Source organism: Oreochromis niloticus, linkage group LG12 (genome assembly GCF_001858045.2).
Source record: "Oreochromis niloticus isolate F11D_XX linkage group LG12, O_niloticus_UMD_NMBU, whole genome shotgun sequence".
In the NCBI taxonomy this organism is placed as follows: domain Eukaryota; kingdom Metazoa; phylum Chordata; class Actinopteri; order Cichliformes; family Cichlidae; genus Oreochromis; species Oreochromis niloticus.
Window position 1 is genome coordinate 1,931,581 of NC_031977.2, and position 21,582 is coordinate 1,953,162.

The window sequence follows — 21,582 nt, forward strand, 5'->3', positions numbered from 1 at the left end:
ACACCACTGCAGCTTCGCTGTCACACAGTGATGATGTCATCAGAATGGATACATGACTGAGTAGTGGGTGGAAAATGAAGATAAATAACTTCTTCTAACACTCTTAAGGCTGAATGAACAAATTAACTATTTATCCTGGAAATTGGAGGTCAAATTTCAACAAATGAGAATAACATCTGATTTTTGTTTATATACATAATTTTAAAAACAAACAAACAAGTAAATGCATTAGCAAAGTCATCAGATATCTCTAAATATTGCCGTCACTTAAAGGGAATCTATAGTGGAGTTCCTAATTTTATATTTTGTCTTGTATCCTGTTACAGTCGTGAATGTTCATATTAAACATTCAAATGATGAAGTCAAATAAAGAGAAATCCCTGTGAGCCTATTTTATTTATATAAATCAAGGTGCTTTATACTGTACGGTAAAGACGCAACAATAATACAATATTATACTTTTCACTGTTTTGTTTTGTTTTTAGAAGCTGCCAATAATTCAGTTATTAATAAGTTTGAAGGTGTGCATCCCAAACATGGTCACCTGGCTGTGACCACAGAAGCTCCACCCGTGTGCTGTTCAACCCTTTTGTTTGTGTGTGTTTGTGACCAATAAGAAGAAAGCTGATTTAAAGGGAGGGGGGGGGGGCTAAACGAGCTTGTTTCAGATCGATAACGAAGTGAGTGTGTCCAAATGGTAAATGGACTGATTCTTATATAGCGCTTTTCTACTCTCCCGGACTCAAAGCGCTCTATACAACATGCCTCTTTCACCCATTCATACAAGCACTTCTAAACTCAAGTGCAAACTAAACTACATTCACACTCCGATGAACGCATCGGAGAGTAACTTGGGGTTAGTATCTTGCCCAAGGATATTTGGCATGCAGACTGGGGAAGCCAAGGATCAAACCACCAACCTTCCGATCAGTAGCTGATCTGCTCTACCACCTGAGCCACAGCCACCCCAGTAGTGTGATGTATATTAACCATTACTTGTAACTGTAATTAAAGCTACTCTCTAAGTGAACAGCATAGGTCCCCTTTAAGCGTGACACAGGACAGAAAAGTGTGAATAACTTAAGCAAAGTCAGGACACAGTCCCCTGTCCTGCTACCGTCCACCACATGGACAAATGGTGGCTGAAAATAGTCCTCACAAATTTGTTTTGTCTGTTTGCTTAAATCATGGTTTTTCAAGGAAAATTGAAACTATTTAAATGACTTCTATAAAGATTTATATCTCAGTGCAGAAGCACAAAGCAGTCAAGGGCTACTGAGATGTGGGTTTTCACCTCCTTTTGTGATTTTCTGAAAACAAAGGAACTTACTGAAGGCAGTAAGTTTTGATGATCTGATCAAAATCCGTGTGAGACGCATCGCTCCTTCATGGCGTGTACCTCGGTGTGTTGAAAAGTGACACCAATGTGAATGAATGGATGAACGGAGTTTTACCAAGAAACCACATGTGACCAGATGCACCTTTTAGGGATGCTGCATCATTAAGGACTGAGCCGAAGGACAAACATTACAGACGCCTCCTTCTGCTTCTGTTTGCTGTCATTGTCATTACCAAGTGCACATTGATGTGTCTATTGTAGCTCCCCCGTCGGCTCTGCTCCGCTCCAAAGCTTTGCTGTGTACAGTTTCTCTCTTTTATCTCCTGCTTTGTTTGTCTCTCTCTTCTCTGCCTTTCTCTCTCATTTTCTGTTCTTGTTGTTTGATAAAACACTTAATGTGTTTTTCTCAAGACTGCCTTCGCTTTATCAATATATTAACATCTAGATAGATTTAAACTAAACTTTATTTATGTCTGTTGGGTTTCTCTAGCAGTGCTACTCTAGTCTGACGACATGACATCATCAAAATAATAAAGATAATCTAGGACAAGCATCTAGGATGTAGCATCAGATACTGCGATCAAAAACGTCTCATTCAGGTATTAAAATATTACTTTGAAAAGACAAAGCAAATATTTGCTGTACAAAGTAAACATTTGCTCATGCAGCAAATACCTTCATCCAGTGATGTGACGGCAAATTTCAAAGTTTGGTAGCGATATGACAAAGATATTTTGGGTGTGAATGTTACAGATTGAAAAAGGTGGCAATGAATGGCATGTATCTAAAGAGTAACTGTTTGATGGGCAGCTCTGTGGAATGTAGAAAATCTTGTCTGGGATTCATGTTATATTTGCTCAAAATAGATAGAATGTAACTCTATACGCAGGTCGAACTTTAGATGCTTGAAAACAAGTTAGAAAATCCAGTTTATAAAGGTCACATTAACGTAGCTCTGCAGGACATGAAAACATTAATATTCAAAATCTCCAAACTACCGGTGAGCACACACGTAGCTTTATAATTCCAAACTTTAAGGAACTTTTTTTTTCCATCCAACGCAAAACATAAAAATGTGTCACAAAGGTGACCCGGGGGAATCTGTCTAGTGTCATTCAACATTTTTGTCACTCGCTCTTTTCCGTCCACACACACACTCTCACCTAGACAAATAATATATGGTGGCAGAGCGTCCTGCTCACGCTCCTCACACACACGCCCTCTTAGCGTGCAGCATCTCGATCAGCAGGTTGTTGCAGGGCACCTCTCCACTCACGTGCATGTAGCATAGGTAGTCCTCGGCCTGCGTGCTGAGGGAGCGCAGCTCCGGCAACCGTACCAACAGCTGGCTGAACTTCTCTTGGAACTGAGGGTAGGCAGACAGGGTGTACTCCAGCAGAGCAGCATTCACCTGCTCCTGGACGCCCTCCACAAACGCCTGGTTCTCCAGCAATTTTACATCTAAAAAGAGCAAAATTGGTTCAGGTTAATGTGTGAGCAATTACAAACCGGCTGACGAGTGGAGAAAGAAATCATTCATTCATATTAATATACGCCACATCATCGGTGAGCTGACCAAGGTCGATTTGGTTAATACTGGGTTTGAAGTCATATGTAAACAGACACATTTTTGCAGTGGAAATGTGGCTTTTCTAGCAGATGTTGTGTAAAGTCTGTCTCATATATAAAATTTGACATTGGCAGCCTGTTCAGACTATGCAAAAATTCTATAAAGAATGTTAAACCCTACCCATAACCCTGAATGGCTTGTCAGACATGGAGGATGTTATGTATAAAATGCATATCGCCAAACTCAGTCACTCAATCAGTGTACAAAAAATATAAATTCAAGCCTACAAACATCAAAAGCTATTTAAATTTTTTGTGAACTTTGGCAGCTATAAGTGGGAATGAAGCACATCAGTACAGTGTAGAGCTGGAACAAGACGGATGTTTCCTTTTTCCAAAACTTGAAAAAAATCTACCAGTTAACAAATACATCTTTTTATGTTTGTGGCTTAACAAACAACCACGCCCTAGACTAAACCTTACATGGGTCACCACAGTGATGAGCATTGACTCAGCACCATTTAGCCATTTGAAGTAAAATAACTTACATTTTTGATTTGTTCCTCACATTTCTGTCTGCTTGAGACTAAAGTTTTATTATCAAAAGCTAACTATGGACCAGTGAGGACTGGGAGATGCTTCAGAAAAGATTTGTATGTATGTTTTTCACACCAATGTGAAAATTAGTTACCTCTTTAAAGACTTATGGAGCGATTTACATTCACACTGATCATAGCCGGCAGAGCTCTGTGTTAAAGAAGACCATTTTCATTTAGAAACATTTCTTCAGTATCTAACTATTATTGTGTTATGTAAGTTAACCTTGGCTTTACATGTATATATATATATATATATATATATATACAGGGTTTTTTCATCTTCACCACAGCTGCACATTTTCACCTTGAAGTTGCAGTTGTACCAATGGCATCAGAAACACAAACAGACACAGCCAGAGTCATATCGTGCAGACCCAAAGGAAACAATCCTGTTAACTCGAAGGGCGGGGCCTGGTTGTCATGAGCACAAAACGATGAATGAACAGTATTATTAGCTGTTTGATGATGCTGAAGGTTCATTTCAGCCCAGTTTGAAGGCTGCATTATCATTAACATGAACAGCTCGTTATGCCACAGGTATGAAGGTTCTGGAAGCTTTGTGGTTGGTGTTTGTAATCTGTTCCCACCCAGCAAAAATATGTTAAAAAGACACTTTTGACAACAACGAACGTTTCCTCTGGTACAAAGGAAGAGCGCTGAACACGTGTGCACTCCTCAAACACACAGCAGATTTGAATCCATCCAGACCTTTCTCCCTATCAGTGCTAACCACTGCACTGCCAAGTATAACTGTTTTATTTATATAGCAGCAATTCAGCCCAACATTTTAAACTGTGATGGTGGGGAGGAATAAAGTCCTTTTAACAGGAAGAGACCTCCGGCAGACCCAGGCACAGGTAGGGGCCATTATCGGCCATGGATGGGTGGAGGTTGGGAAGGGATGGCAAAAAAGTAGCATAAAAAGACCAAAACGTGTGTTACAAGTGATTTGAGGGCCATACAAGTTCAACATGCCACACACAATGACCTGTCTGATCACAACCAGTGATCAGGGTCTGATCTATATTCAATTTTAATTTATTTTTTTTAATTATGAAAAGTCGGCTTCACTTTTCAGCCAAATTTGGACGTAAAGGTTACCTTTGGAAAAGGCCATTACTGACCAACCAGAACTGGCCAAGAAAAGAAAATTTTTTCCCTCTCAGAGCAAAAGGTGTAGCAGGACTTGGCTTGATTTCAAAATCGGTTTAAAAGCGCTCATAAATCATTCATTTTAGGGATAAATACTACGTACTAGGCTTTATGTGTATGATGTACCTATACTTTATGTATTTAGTAAGGTGACTGCATGTGGGTGGCTGCGTGTGTGTTTTTATGTGTGCGCGGTGCATGTGAGACAATAGCCGAGCCCTCTGGTGGACTGGCATTCAGCATCAGCTGAGCCCATCGTTGAGAATCCATTCACGCAGTAATTAAATGTTTTGAATCAATGTTCTGAATCATCTTTTCAAACTGCTTAAGGGCAATTAAATTACCCCTGACAAACCTGACTCTGAAGATGAGGGAAAGCAACAGAGCAAGCAAAGGAGCCACTGCCAAAGGCAGCAAATATTTTCTGCCTATGACAAGTGCTCTCCTCATTCAAAAAGCTCTTTGTTCCCTGCTTTGCCAGCGCTAAACAGCAAACACTTCAGGGAATCTGTTCGAGCCACATTTATGCTCTCTCCATCTGCACAAGCCGCTACATGAATGCCGGTCCTGCTATCAAATGATAGACCCATCCATTACGCTTCTTTTGAATGCCATTAGTGGACAATGGAGGAGGATGTCTTTGTTAATAACAGCTTTTGTCAAGCCTAGAAATTTAATTAAGTGAATTTATTGGAGGGAAAAAGGCCAGTTTGGAAAACACTTGTAACCTCATAGATAAAAAGGCTCCTGCAGATTATCTGCAATTGTGACATTTTTTTTTCATTAGGATGTCAGTGTTGCTATTCACAATCTGAGAAAAGACAGCATCAGTATGGCCGTGCAGCTCCATGAAGTTGATTGATTTTTGCATCTGCTAGCCTTTGAAAAATACGTGATTTACAGACCACACACATAAGTCCACACTTTTCAAAACAGTTTTATTTGCAAAAAAGGTCAAAAGGTTCCCTCTTACTGTACTTAAATAATCATTTTTAGAAGAAGAGACTTTCTATCTGAAATGTCTGTATTGTGTCTCCTCCTTCAGCCTCTAAGCTGATAAACTTATCAGCAGTTTGTGAAAAACATTGTAGTAAGCTGATGGAAGCTACGATAACAGTGTCGGATGGTAGTTATTTGCTGTCATAATGCATCCCCTCATTGTATCGCAGCAATGATGCACAAACAAGATGACTCACTTGGGTTGAAAAGGAGGAGGAATTTCAGACAGGCGATCTCTCTGCGGTCGACCTGCAGCACCCGCAGCCTCGCTGCCAGCTCCTGACCTCTTTGGACCAGACTGGAGAGTGTCCCCTCAGCCTGAGACAGGATGGATGACAGCTCCACCTGCAACACGGGCTACTGGTCATTTCCTTTGCCCCTTATATTCATGAGACTTTAGCAAAAGACAAATATCCCCCGGGTTAGCGCGTTGGAGGATTTTTTGCCTATCAAAGGATTAAAGCATTTGCCTGTTTAGCACGTGGCTAACAAATCCACTCCCCCCTGGACGGGGCAGCAGTGAGCCAGTGGACACGATTACATTCAAAACCCAAAGGCTAGGATCACCTCTGAGTACATAGGTGTGACATTTTATTCTTTTCCACAGTGTCATGTTAAGTATTTGACTTTCCAAACACTAAAGCTTACTTGTTCCCCAAGGTTAATTACGCCCATTTTGTAGAGAATATCGATCCCAGGGGAAATTCCAGATTCCCTGCACCTCACAATAATGAGAGCCTAACCACCAGAATTATATATGCCTGCAAACACTGATGTACGAGTAAGATGAATTAAATAAAGACAAAGAAACATAAATTGCAGGATCCACGATTTGAAAGCCTAAAACATAAGTCTTAACACTAAACTGGACTTTGAGAGATTAATTGGTTAAACAGCCTTTCCACAGGTTCCCTTTTTTCTATATGTCTGTTAAGTTTAATGAATTTCACTAATCATTGTTGGCAAATTAAAAAAAAACTACATGTTTTTTTGATGAGATACATATGTCTCTCTATATATATATTTAGTTTAGAGCATGGGGATTTTGCATTAGAATTTCAACTACTGTTAGGATCAGTAAGAATATGTTAGTACAGATATCAACAGCCGGTGAAAAATAAATGAATACTACTAAACATAGTGTATATATATTTTTATACAAAAACAGTTTTAAAAAAAACTCCTCTGGATGGAGCACACTGGGTGGTGTGCTGATGGGAAGTTGTGCGAGGGAGTTGTTACCTCCTGGCCGGTCACCAGCAGAATGCTGTCTTCCTTTGCGTGTTGCACTTGTCTGAAAATGTGATCCAGGACCAGCAGTTCAGACCAGCAGTTATGAAGCAGCTTCATTTGATCTCCCACCTTCAGGAAAAGCAGACAGACAGACGGAAGAACAAAGATGAACTCAGTGGAAAACAAAAGCATACAGGGACATCTCATATTGTTTGATAATCTCGCTCTCACATTAAGCTCGTTTCTGACCAGAAAGACGAAAAATATTTACACCACTGTCACCAGTTTGGTTAAAAAAAAAAAAAAAAAAAAAAAAAAGGATTATGGGGGAAAAAATTAGGCTTTTAATAGCAAAAACAGCATCTGTGTGTGTGTGTGTGTGTGTGTGTGTGTGTGTGTGTGTGTGTGTGTGTGTGTGTGTGTGTGTACTTTCCTTTCATACTGGCCCAGCAACACCTAAGACCTCTCCAGCCTTCTCACCTCTCCCAGCACCCCCACCTTTCCCTTTTCTGCTCTGCTCTGGGGGATGGGTGCATATGTGTTTTCCCCCTACCCAACTGTATCACACCCATAATCCTTCTGCCACAATATTGTCTGTAAAGTGAAGGACACAGCAGTCAGTAATTTTGCGGTCGCAGCTGCTAATAGGCCCAGACCCCATTCATCTGACATGGAGCTGACAGAATTACAGTCCATCTGAATGAAGCTATATATCAGTCACAGAGGTTGCAATCTTGCCACAACACTCATCTGCACCGGTGCAGTGGTGGGGGTCTGGGCGTGCAGTGATAAAGGAAGGGGTTAAGGAAGCAAGAGGTCTCGGCGACCTCCTTTGCTTCCTCTCCAAGAGAAGTTGGACACTCAGCTGCAGCCTACAAAAAAAAGCTCAGAAATAGCAGGCTGAGTGTAGAAGGAAGGCATTTATTTCATTTGCCACATGGAGTCTTAATGTTTCTGTCTCTGCTGGGTTGAAACTGATATGTCAGGTATATACCTGTCAAGTGTCATATTTTACCTGTGAGGGCCATATTTTATGAAATGACAGGAAACTGTAAATGTTGTCTGTCATAGTCTGCTGCCTTTACTGACATCGCAACCGTACGCTGATACTGTCCCTGTCCCTCTGCAAAGCAGCCAACCATATTGGCTGATATGATATTTTCCAAGCGATATCTGTGTTGCATATGGAAAAGGTCATGAAATAGGGCAGGGCTGGAAGTTCAGGAATTTTTAAAAATCATCACCTATATGGTTAAAAAAGCTATAAGCAAAATTAGAAACAAAAATTTTCTAGATTCTGAATGTAGCAACAGCAAAACCAAACCCTAATTCTATTTCTATACTTTGTTGTGTTAGCAGTAACCTAACAGATCACTTCTTGCTCGGACATTAGAGTCATTTGGTTTTCACATTGATAAAATAAAGTGTTTAACTTGGTTAAACTGTTCATATTAAGCAGTAACACTTGTAATACTACTTTCTTCTTATTGGACAGCCACAGTTATATGATTCAAGTTTGCTTTTATGTAACGACAACAACAGAAAAGAACAGGGTTACAAAAAAATCTAAATCATTATTGATTATATCTCAGAACACTTTAACTTGATTCCAGCTATCAGCTTGAACCCTTGTTTTAACTGTTAAGGGTTCCAAAAGCGTTCCAGCAACTATACCGGCCCAAGTACTGCAAGGCAGAATGATCTGATATGAACACAGCTTTATTCTCGAGGTAGAGAATCATGAATGTACTTCACCATTCCTTCTAGGTCTGTTTCCAGCCTTGATCTTCCAAAGACAGCCATTACATTCTGAGTTGCAGAGACTTGGCCCTGCCAGCTAACAAATATGGTGTTAGTGACTTTGAAGAAAATATATTAGTTTAGACAGTTCTGGTCAAAGTGGCAACTTTGGAACAGGAATTTGCATGCAATCCCGGTGCACACATGGGAATATAGTACCAGAGCTTCTTGCATGCCAATCAGTCAGTTATTTATCTTCTGAGCTTTGATAGAGAAGTGATATGACAGTTTTTCAACCAAACCTGGGGATTGTTTGCTTTCTAGCTGTGCACCTGTGTTTAGTAAGTAGTGAAACACTTGGAGTACTGCAGTAACACTCTGAGTGCCAGGATGCAGTGCAGGCAGAGAAGCACCGTTGTGTTCAGTCACAAATATAGAAGAACTGTTTGAACACAAAAAACCTGTGCATAGGGAGATGCTAGTTCACTAATATATCACACACTCTGGGGAGCAAAGAAAGCAAAAAGCAGTACAAGACTGAAACAATAATTCATCACCAGAAAGCAACATTCAACTAATCCAAAGTTTCTGATTTAATATTTAGATGTGATATTTAATAAGTTTGACCCTGCAGTCATTCCAAAATGCAGTTTTTGCCTTCTGTCCATATTTTCATGAATAACATGTATTTTAAGTAAAATTTCCGGCCTTTAGTAGCGTTTGTGTTCATTGTGTGCATCTCAGCGACGTTTTCCATCATCACCAGGTGAGTAGAAGGTCAAACATATGACAGACAAAGGCCACCTCTGGGGAAATTGCAGCAATCGATAGCTTTCATTCTGCAAATAATTTAGTAACAATGTAAGCAAGCGCAGAGAAGAGCTGCGGTGGAGAGCTGACATTCCCCCGTTATCGTCTGCATGGAATGTAATTATCCAGCCCAGGGAAACGGCTCTTTCAGCGGGAGGCTTTCTTGGCAAAATATGCACAGCTTTGTTCTCACTGTCCATGTTGGCTGTCCACTGTGCATAAAAATGGTGTAACTGTCAACACAAGTACATTGGATGTGTATAAAAGGAGACTCCTGGCAGGGAAATTAAACTTGTGAGAAAAGCTGTCACTTCAAAATAAGGATATAAGAAGAAAACCAGAATTATTCATCTTTTTCCGTATTTTGGTACATGGCCTGACAAAACATTTATGGATGGGGAATTAGACATTAACCCTGGAGAAACCATGGGGTCAAATTTGACCCCATGGTTTCTCCAGGGTTAATGCAAATTAGAACATATTTCAAATCTGAAGCGATATAATTATGTTTTGAAAGCTGTTGTCTAGAGTCTGACATCTAAAATTAAACATTTCATGAAATCCATGAGAACCAAACCAGTCCAACGTAAATATTCAGTCTGTTGTTTGTCAGATTTATATAGCCAGCAATATTTCCTTGAAAATATCTTACTAAGAATGTTATATAAATCAGATATTATAATACCATCACATTGGGTTAAAAAAGAACCACACTTATTTATTATTGTTTTTTATTGTTCTGTCATGATTAATTATATCTGTTTGCCAATGTCCAAGCAGGAAAAATAATTGTGCAGCATGTACTAGCAGTCCTGCTACTACTACTATGACTACTACTAATTATAATAATGTGCTTTTTTAAATTAAATCTACAAATTAGATGCTGTGTAATTACAACTATTTCTAAGTCTGATTAAAATGTTTTATATTAAATAACAAAGCCTAAGGTTACAGAAGGCTGAGGTTAGCTCTCATTGATTTCCTGCTGCCGGGTTATATATATGAGTAAATAATTTGATATTAGCAAAAAGAAATCATCTTTGTAACGTATATTCAGTTTTTAATTAGTTTGCATTATTTGAAGACTAACATGAATTATTTGCATAACCCATGCTAATCTTCAGAGGTGTATTTTCAGCAGTCGTATAAAACAAACCACAGATTCAGCCAAACTGGAAAGCGCTAATAGGTATGATATGTGAGTCCTGAGTAGTTGTTGTCTTGGTGCTGTATTCTGCACCAACAGGACACTGGCTAAGCAGGAGCAGCAGTTAAAGTTCCTGATGATTGAATGACAGTAAAGATTTGATTTTGGGGGGAAATATCTTCGATGAAGGAAACGAGACTGGATGAGCTTAGCAAGCTTAGTGAGCTTAGTCAGATTCAATATTTAGATGTTGGTCAAAGATGATCCCAAGCAGATGATTTGATGTTACTGGTGAGGAGGCCAAGGTCCTGACCTCCTTAGAGGAGCTGTCAGGACCAAACACTAGAACATCCTTTTAACTAAAACTGAGAGGATATTTATCCCATTTAACAAAAAAAATTGCATTACTTTATTTGAAATTATAAATTGTTTGTATTGCTTGATTAAAATTTTGTACTGTGCTTTTAACCATAATTGTGTCAACTGTATACCAACACACACGTTGTACATTATCAGTAGTTTTGTTTTAACTCGTGACTTTTCTGTCAAGAAAGAATTAAATGTCTGCAGCTGGATTAAAATGATCAAATATTCAAATTCACTGTATATTCTGATGATATTTGTTGATAACAAAATACGATGAGCTGCTGTGTGTTCCTCCTGTGCTGCTGAGACTGAGGAGCAGTTTGGCCCTCACACAGGCACAGACGCAGTATAAAGATACCTCGTTGTGTTAGTGTGAGAAGATGCAACCAAAAAAACCATCATCCCCACAATGGGAGCTTTGTCTCTGAGACAATAAACATACAAAGTAACAATAAAATAAATTCATCAGCATGCATCGATGTTCTCAGAAACAAATAATCATTTTTAGTCCATTCAGTTCATACTTTGAGTTGCTATTTAAGCAGGACAGTGAGCTCGAATAAAATGTTATAAAAGCTGGGAGGCTGTGAGTTACACTTACTCAATAAAGCTTTCCAAACACACACACACACACACACACACACACACACACACGCACACACACACACACACACACACACGCACACACACACACATGCACACACACGCACACACACACACACACACACACACACACACACACACACACACACACACACACACACACACACACACACACACACGCACACACACACACATGCACACACACACACAAAGAGCTTACAAAATCGTACAAAAACATCAGAGGGCCCAATACTGTGTTTAATGTTTGAAACTAATAAGATGTTACGTCTATTTATTTTGTGCAATGTTGCAAAAGATTAAATGCTGTCTTTACTTGTCAGAATTAATCCTTTTGATTAGCAGCATTTAGTCAAGCATGCCAAGATCAAAATTAAACATGAAGGTAGATCAGTACTGTACCCACTGACAGTGAACCAGAGCAAAACCCATGAAGGATGTTGGAAAAACATTCTTATTTCCTCAGTTTAACATTTTAAAAAACATAACTGTTTGGCCTCTGACAATGGGGGAGAGAGGGGTGGGGGTGAGTGTTTGTCACTGGAGAAAGAAAAACCGAGTTCAATGGAAAGAACTGTTACAATTCAAATTCCATTTCCCTGCATGCAGGTTGGAGTCAGAGATGGGTTTATCTGGTCATCATTCTTGTCTTTCTTGTGTTTTCTTTTTTTGGTAATTTTGCATGATTAGTTTTTGACTTGACTGTATAAAGTGCTGTATGCATGATCTTTTTGCTGCAAGCAGTAAATCCAGTCATAAGGAAACCACTCAATGCTTTTCACATGCAAGAATATGAACCACTGGCTCCTTACATCCAAGCCTGTGGCAGGCCCAGGAGTAAATATCTAGACGTGACTGCGTGTGAAGCAGGAAAGGAGCAGAACTGCTCTGACTGTACCTAAGTAAATAAACTGCATCTGATGAAAAGACACCAAGGACCAAATCTCACCAAGGACAGCATCAACCTTTTGTTGCTAGTTAAACTGTTTAATTGGTAGAATCCCTTTGGCCATGGCTGGTTGACAGGTGATTGTTCGTCAGCACAGACACATCATATCATGACTTATTGAAGAAGGTGATATTTTCTTCTTTGTTGTGTTACCTGTCTGATTTGTCAGGAAAGAATAATAATTCTCCATTTTCACTCAGAATACGAGGTGTGCGTGCAGCAGTGCCATCAGCGCAGTAAATTCTGTCTTCATTCTGACTGCGCTGCTAAAGCTTACAGCTTACACAGCCGGGTCGGCACACAGATAGATGTTTGATCATTATTCTCTGAGGTGTGTGTGATATTATCACCTACCAGGAGGAAATACAAGGCTGAAAGTACTCTGTTACACAGCTAAACACATCAGACTCACCCTTCATTACTCCAACTCCAGCTTATTACAGCTGTACAGTGTTGTAAATAACAGTTCAATATCAGGAACACTGATTTTTCAAGAAAATCTTATTGAAGGCAGTGACTGTAACAGGACATAATATGATGTAATAATGGGGATGGGTGACAAATTAAAGGAAAAGCATCAATTCCTTAGGTTGACTCTGTTATGCTTTGTGAGGCACTTTGCTGCCATGGTTTAGGTTCGCTTATCCCCATCCACAGGGCACGATCATCAGGTTTATGCACTGGCCTTCACACACACCAGATCTCAGCCCAATCACACACCTGTGTGATGTGTCACCAGCATACTCGACCCAATAAGAGAAGATTTTTGTCAGAATGGTGTTTCTCCCTTCAGCAGATTTAGAGAGATTTGAAGAATTAAAGCTGTTCTGGTAGCTCAACACCTTAGAAAGACCCTTATTTTTGCTTTAATCTGTCATTACTGTCGTACATCATAATTATTGAAGTTTAATATAGCACTTCTTTCTGTTTGTTTAGAGGAAAAAAAACATATTTTAAGAGTTACGAAAAAGAAATTCTCCTCTGCAGTAAAAATTAACGGGACATTTGAGAAGTGTGAAATCAGAAATAGCATTCACATGAATTGAAGGAAGCGAGACCCCGGCCTCTATGAGAACGTGATAACAGCAGCAGTTGTGCTGTGAACACTTTCTGAATGGACTGCATGGATTGTGAGTCAGCCGTGGGCGCCAGATTCATCAAATTTGAATTGCATTCATGTATTTGTTGGGCCTGAAAGCCTGTGAACTTATTAATAAAGACTTAAAACAAGCCCTCGTCTTAATCCTTTTCAGAAAGAGTAACATTGCAGCACCAAAGTTCCGTTTTTCTGACAAAAAGCAAACAGAAACAAAGGAAGAATGGATCCAGCTGTCCTTGTAAAAAGCTTTTATGAGCGTGATGAACTTTTATTTTTTCACTTCTGCATATTTTAGACATAACCATAAAAGATCTTCAGAAATGTTCGGCTTTTACTAATGATTGGTACTGTCTTGATTGTCACTGGATCAATATGTGTTTTCTTTTGTATCTTTTATTTCAGTTTTTATTTGTGAATTCTTGGAAAACCAAATGTGGGATTCAAGCGGCTGAGTCAGAGAAAATATCCCTCAAATATAAACAAACAGATTCTTTTTGGGTGAATGCGCACATGAAAAATTTAATTTTGGGTTATGAAGCATTTTCTAGTAGATCTCAGGTTTACTAAAATACTGCATGGAGTCTGTATGTACATGTATTGTGTCTTTGTCACATGTTTTGCAAGTGAAACCATGTGCAGCTCATTTCAAACACTCGACACGGTAAAGAGTTTGCTACTCACCCTCAGCTCCTTAAAGAAGATGCAGCTCCGAGCCCACTCCACTATGGAGAACAGAGTCTGGTCTGCCATGCGACACATGAGGCTGAAGGTGCTGGGCTTTTCCAGCCGACCCCGGCCGTTTTGCTCCTGTTGCAGGTGAGTCACAATCTTGTTCTGGACGACCAGCTCGTCCGGGTCACAGCGCAGCAGCTCCAGAACCAGCGGCGGCAGGCTGGGGGGTTGCGGCGAGGCTGAGGGGTACATGTCTGGGTAAGGGTATCCTGTAAGAGTCTCAGGGGAGCTGGTGTAGTCGGGGCACTCGGCTTTAATTGCCCTTCCGGGAAAGGCTGTGTACTGGTACTGGGTGGTGAGGGGCACGTGTGACTGCATGGCCATACCCAAAGACGGGGGTCCGTAGAGATTAGCCTCGTAGTCTGTGGGAGTGATGGAGCTCGGGGTGGATGGGAGCAGGCTTTTAGAGATGGTGGGAAGGGTGTGCAAGGTGCCAGTGAAGCCGTAGTCTGCCTGCAGAGGAGAGGCTGGCGGAGGAGCCGTGCTCTCCAACTTGAAACCGTTGGATCGTATCAAAGCTTTCTTCTGCTGTTTCAAGGCCCTGTCTCTCTTGTACATGGGGCCAAATTTATTCCTACCCCCACGCATGCGGTCTGCACGCACCGCTGTCACACATGAGACAAAAGGAGAAAACAGGTTTACATACCCAAAAATCATCTACTGTCTGTTACACTGTGCAGACGTGCTGAGCTTCATGAACACTAAACTCTTGTTCACAGTATTCCTACAAAGTAAATAACAGCCTTGTTGGTCTTTTTTTTTTTTTGTTTTGCTTCCCTTTTTAGGGCTGAGAAGAATCCCCGAGGAGTCTGTGCAGCTTTACTCCTTCTCCCCCGGGAAGTCTCCAGAATTTTATCAGCAAGACAAGAATGTGTCGTTTTTCTGCTACGGAAGCAGGTGCTTTCCTTTGCATTGCTGTCTGGGAATTAATCCCATCCCATGTGTGCAGGAAACACTGCATGACAGCCAGCACCATCGCATGAAGAAGTGGACTCAGATAGACTTTAATATTATTTATTATATTTATTTTATCATAATAAAATAAATGGTGGCAACTCACAGGCAAAATGTCCCTGTTTCATTATTATTATTATTATTATTATTATTATTATTATTATTGTAATAGTTTACCTTCCAGCCGCATCCCGACATTGAGGCATTTCTGGAACCGACAGAAGGGACATCTTTTCCTCTGGGTCTTGTCTATTTTACACTCCTGGTTTTCCGCACACGTGTACCTCTTGTTGTTCTGCACTGTCCTCTTGAAGAAGCCCTGAATACGAGCGACACACTGGTATCAAACGACTGGTTTTAGATTTCAAAATAAAAGGTCGACAGCGACTGCCGTTTTTGTATTTATATTTAATTATTTTGAAGGATATTTAATTAACATTAAAATCTCCACACGTTAGCTAAATTGGGATAACATAACTGCCCATTTTTCCCTGCATTTATGTTTCACGGAAATCAAATTCAGACAAAGTTCAACAGTTATTTCTAACAGCTGGAGAAGAAAGAATTAGCAGCAGGTTTTGGCGTCTGCGGTTTGCGGTAATTTTCAAATAAAAATAAAAAAAAACAAGTCCTCGCGCATGGCTACAGTTTGCGTACCTTGCAGCTCTCACAGGTGAGCAGGCCGTAGTGATATCCAGACACTTTGTCTCCGCACACAGGACACAGCTCTTCCAGGTCCTCGTCGTATGTGTACTCCATCACCTTTAAAGTCACACCTGCCACACACACGCACAGTAAGTCTACCATGCAAAGAGCCTCTGATAATTATTTCTGCCGTGTGTTTTAAAGAATTATCAATTATAAAAACGAATAAAATAAAATACAGATTCGCGTAATATTATGCATTATTCCAACAAACGTGACTTTTTACTTTTCGAATGAAATGACGGCACTTTCTCATTTTCCTACAATTTATTGTAGTTTCATCTCGAACTTTGACAGTTTGTTTTCATGTGAATCTGATATGAAATGAAGATAATATGATTTTTTCTAAAATTTACATACATAAATTGCAATAAATCATTTAATTATTTTACACGCATTTCTGGATGTAAATTATGAATTGTGTTTCCATCATACAATTAAATAAATGTTATGTAGGAGTGGAATTATTGGGTTATATAAAATTTTAAATAAATAAATTATATTTTTAAATACATAAAAATAAAAAATAAATAAAAAACAAATAAAATAAATACAAATAAATTAGCTGAAAAACACAGGAGCGGATGTATTCATCCAAAGTGAGGACTTTTGCCTCAAAGGTTATTTAAGTAAACTGAAGTTTTAATTTTGTTTGTTGTTAGAGAAGCACATCTCTACGAAGGCACACCGTCAAAAAAACGTTATACGCATATCTACCTGTTTTTTTATTTATTTATTTTAAATTAAGCAAAGTAAAATAAAAAAATCTACATACAGCCACTATCGGCATCAATGAGACTCTCTGTTACATTATTTAATAACTGACAAACTATTCTTAACAATGAAATGTGTTTATAGTTTGTTGTTGTGGTTTTGTTGCTTTCACCTGATCTGACTCGCTGCTGAGTCTCATCTGGTTCAGTCACTTTGCGTAAGCTGACGTCGTTCATGAACCTACAGACACATACGGCGGTTGAGTGATTTATTATCCTGCGATATGTTTACTTTTAGATTTTTATTTTTACCATTTTTGTTTTTGGGTTGTTTTTGTTTTGTTTTTTGACGTTTCTGTAGAAACTGTCTGCACACACTGAAGTGAATCGGTGGTAAAACGAAAATGAAGGCCGCTGAAGTGTGGAGGACTCGCACTTTTACAGGTAGTATTATTATTATTAGATCATAACCAATATCATAGTTTTTCTTTATTTTTCACAGAGCAGCAATATTTCAAGATTTTAAAAGAATGTAAAAAAAATTACAGATGTTTTCCTGGATTGATGATTGTTTCAGTTAATTGAAATTTGCAATGAGAAAAAAATGCTGCCGTCTTATTTTCAAACAGTCTTAATTAACTTAATAATTAAACGACGCGTTGTCGCTCTTTGGAGCTTCTGCATTTCTTTTAATATTTTTCTGACTGCATGTCGCTGATTTTTGTTTCTTGACAAGAATTTAAGAAAAATAAAAAGTCACAGCTCTGAAGGTGACAAAAGCTGGAATGTAGAAGGCCATGTAGGAAAACGGAGGCACTTACCGTGAGCCTTGTCTCCCAACATTTGAGCAGCAGACAGCAGGCAGGCAGTGATGATTGTCTGATGATTAAAACCTGGATGTAGGTGTTGCAGCAGCCTTGCATGGGCTGCAGAGGAGAACAAAATAAAAAAGAAAGAAAGGCCAACAGAATTCCGGGTGAGTGCTGTCTATATCGGGGATGCTTTAGGAGCCAGAAGGGCCAATAGAAAGTGTAGTACGATGATGACCATTCAAGAGCTCAGAGTGAAACTCCTTTCCTTCGCTCGCTCTTTACTGCGATTCCCTTATCGCCAAAGTTAGGCTGCCACGCTGCTATTGGTGGATGTCGAGTCATGTGACAGATGCTCTCTGCAGCCACAGAAAAATGCCTGGACAGAAGAGCCGAGCCGATGGAGGAGACGCACCAGACGTGCAAGTGAATGAACAAATTGTCAGAGAAGATTAGAAAAGCGCTCAGCTTCAGACGTTTAGCGAATAAAACACGAGTGTTTTCTTTCTCTCTTTCTTTTCTTCTTTCATTATTTGAATGATCCACATTGTTGCACTACAGTAAAAAAGGATTGTTTCAACTCTGGTAGGCCTAAAGCAATTTAGCGTTAATAATAATAATAACTAGAAAAAAAGAAACAGGCTACGATAACATGGTGTTTTAGTGTTTTAGGGTATTTCTGTACGATTACTCTAAAATATATTGTTACTGTAGTTTTGTTAGTTTTTATGTGAGTGTGTTGCACATTTTATGTAATCAGAAGTGATAAAAATGAGTTTATGTTTAATCTTATAAGCCTAAAAACCCTTAACCTAATTATGCTACAGGCTAACTCCTTATAGGCCTACATGTAGGTCTATCAGCGTATTGACTATTGAGACCATGTTTGCTACTTCATGAGGCAGATTGCTATATTTATCTGCACTTGCTGATTGATTACATACTACGGAGTGGTGCCAGCACATAAGAGGGTGTTTCAGCAAAACGATACACATCGCCATTAATAATAATTGACTCTGACAAGTCATTTCGCTTGGTAAGCGCAAAGAAAAAGTCCAACTGCCTATTGTTAGCTGATGCAGGAAGCCGTGGGTGGCTCCTGAAGCTCCGTCAGGGCGCTGAGGGTCACTGTGAGACGGACAAAGCTGAGAGTCGTCAACTGTTAGGCCCCCAGTGTGATTTTTAAAGACCGGATGAACACAATGGTAACTGCAGTTGTACTGCAAAACTCTCACATTCATTCATATCAGAACAGTTTTACAGACCGCTGACTGTCCTTGAGGAGGTGGGCCTGTTTGTTTTGTTTTTCTTCAGTTTACAAGAAAACAGGTCCAGTGATGTAATGAAGACAGTATTACCAAAGGACAAAATCCAGAGCGGAAAAATGAAGTTCCACAAACTGCAGCATTTACAGCCTGGGATGAAAAACACTTTTGACCTCTTTGGATAGTTTCCCTGGTGCAGCATTTCTGCCATGCTTTGCTTTTGGTGCCTTTACCAACATTTCTAATGGATTATCAGAGTAAAAGTATATTATGTTATGACCTACAACGACTTTTTACTTCAGTTTTGGTAAAATGAAATTTCAGTGTCGGCTGCTTAGCACGCTTCGTCTGGGTTCTTGTCTTATTTGCCACCACAGCAGAGCATCTGTTTCCATTTTATTTATTTATCTAACCTTCATTACCTTCAGCCCACTGAGACTCAAGGTCTCATTTACATGAGACACCTGTTCCATAATAAAACTGCAACAAAACAGTTCCAAACAGTTACAGTTTCATCCGATCCCTGGGATCCTCCTCTGTCACAGCCACCCTTTGAATATCCACCTTAATGAACCTCCTCTGAGCTCTTCCTTGTTTCCTTCTGCCTGGAGGCTCCATATTGAATGTACTTTGTCCAGTCTATCCCCTAACCCTCCTCTGCACATGTCAGGTATTTATTTTTGTTTGTTTCCACCTGTTTCCCTCTCATTCACACACATGTATTCTGTTTTGCTTCTACTGATTTTCATTCGTCTTCTCTCCAGTGTATACCTTCAGCTATCCCGGCTCTCTTCCACCTGACCACCTCCCCACTCTCACTCACAGTAATGTGTGCAAACATCATAACTTAGGAAACCTCCTACCTGAGCTCATCTGTCCATCTCCACTACAAACAAGAAAAGGCTCAGAGCTCCCTGATGTAATCCCACCTCCACCTTGAACCCATCTTGTAATGCATTTCCTGCACCACTGTCATGTACTTCTCTGTCACTTTCTCCTACAGCACCACAGTTCTTCTCTTGGATGCAGTGAGATTCTTATTGACCTTCTAGTTTCTACAGTTCCTCACATCACCCTTGTTCTTGAAAATCAGTACCAGTGCACTTCTCCATTCTCCAGCATTGGAGAATCCCGTCTGGCACTTTGTTTATCTCCACAGTGCTGTTCATATACTTTTACATACTACTGCTCCACTTCTTTTCGTGTCTACACCATAGTTAAAGAGCTTGATTGCACCTTCAGTGCTCCTGGCTTTGTTTTTTCCTCAGTATGTGTGTTGCAGCAGTTTAAGATATCCAGACAAAAAGAAAAACAACAGCTGTGGTTTTCTGAGAATGGTAAACCTGATGACAAAAAAATACATAACTTGATGAGATTTCAAAGGCAGTGTATTGATTTGGAGTCCTTTAAATTTGGCACCCCCTAGTGGTAACATGGGAACATAAGAAAACTGGTTATCTGCGTTTTCTACATCATAAATCTGATTTCACACAGTTTTAGTGCAGATATTGAATTTTACACGTTTAAAATGTTTTTGTAATGTTTAGTTTTCCTCATGGCTGCGAGGCACACTGTAGCAGCACATTGTGCCTGTAGCTGGCCTTGACGTGGCATCAAAATAAATAGTCATGGATATTTTATAAGCGTCATGGTAACATACACACTAAGGGTCCCCTTTTCATTTTCCCTTTATTGGTACAATGAGAAAATATAAAACTGAGGTTTTAACTTTACAGTGTACTCAGGATGTCGGGATATTTAAACATATAGATTTAATATACCATTAATCATTGCTGCCCTTTCCCTAGTTTGTTGGTGGACATTGATGAGTTATGTCTGTTTCTAACTGCTTAATGCAAAGATCATTAAGCTAACCACAGCACATATCTACCACTCGAGTGTTTGCTCAGGGAGACTGCTTCTATCGATCATTGTGCTTCCCTTCTGACCTCACAACAAGGTCCTGCCTTGGCCTATATCTGCAGCTCCGATTATTAGGGAGCTCAGGGCACCTATCCAGACAAGCTGGCAGGAGGAGACCCCCATCCCAGCACCTCACCCCACCCTTCTGTCACAGGGACCAAGAAATATGGCCTATCTCCTGTTTGTCTCTGGCATGATTTTGTTTTGCAAGTGTGCTGTGGCTACAGGTCAGTGAGCTAAGCATCAGACAACTCTGTCTCTGTCTCCCAGATATATTTGTACAACAAATAAATGAGAAGAGCTACGGCCTGGCTGCTGTTTTGACTTCACCCTTTTATTTGTTCATCTACCCCCCCCCACACACACACACAGCTGTTTTGTGCTACAGTTGCAGGATCTTTGTGGATAAAAAGCTGATTGCTTTGCAATCACTGTGGGTGAAAGTGACAGCAGGATGTTTTTCTTTGTTTGGAAAATTTAAAGATAATTTGTAAGATTTCAGATTGTCAGCTTATTGATTCTCTTTTACAGGAGTTGGCTGTTGTTAAAAAAAATAATTAAAGCAAAATAATCTGAACTATGATGAATGGGCCTCTGTGTATGTCACTCACAAGTATACATTACACAACAATATTAAAAACTGAAATGGGTTCAATTCTTGGAAAAATTTCTCAGCTGCCATGCTTTCAAGGCTACCTTCCATCCCATATTTGTAGTTTTACTCTACCATCATGTATTTGAAGAATTTAATGCAACTTTGCTGCAAGTGTGAAAGAAAATCAGACTGTGGGTCTGACTGCGATTGCTTAAGAAGAAATCCTGGAGAGGTAGTCTGCTATCGTCCGCTGTCGACTGGTC

At 39.8% G+C, this 21,582-nt stretch overlaps 1 protein-coding gene across 2 annotated transcripts; it reads right to left on the reverse strand.

Annotated features, from left to right (window-relative positions):
- Positions 1-901: 901 nt before the first annotated feature.
- On the reverse strand, positions 902-17,812 carry nr5a1a (nuclear receptor subfamily 5, group A, member 1a). 2 transcript variants are annotated; one of them, XM_025911872.1, is made up of 8 exons: positions 17,549-17,812; positions 16,901-16,968; positions 15,967-16,085; positions 15,487-15,628; positions 14,305-14,960; positions 6,901-7,020; positions 5,856-6,003; positions 1,675-2,800 (listed from the first exon to the last, which is right to left on the reverse strand). In XM_025911872.1, the coding sequence occupies exons 2-8, from the start codon at positions 16,962-16,964 to the stop codon at positions 2,547-2,549; spliced, it is 1,503 nt and encodes a 500-aa protein (XP_025767657.1). In that variant the 5' UTR covers positions 16,965-16,968; positions 17,549-17,812; the 3' UTR covers positions 1,675-2,546. The 2 variants fall into 2 exon arrangements, with proteins under 2 accessions (NP_001266489.2, XP_025767657.1); NM_001279560.2 differs by lacking the exon at positions 16,901-16,968 and having other exon boundaries at positions 902-2,800; positions 17,549-17,792.
- Positions 17,813-21,582: the final 3,770 nt, after the last annotated feature.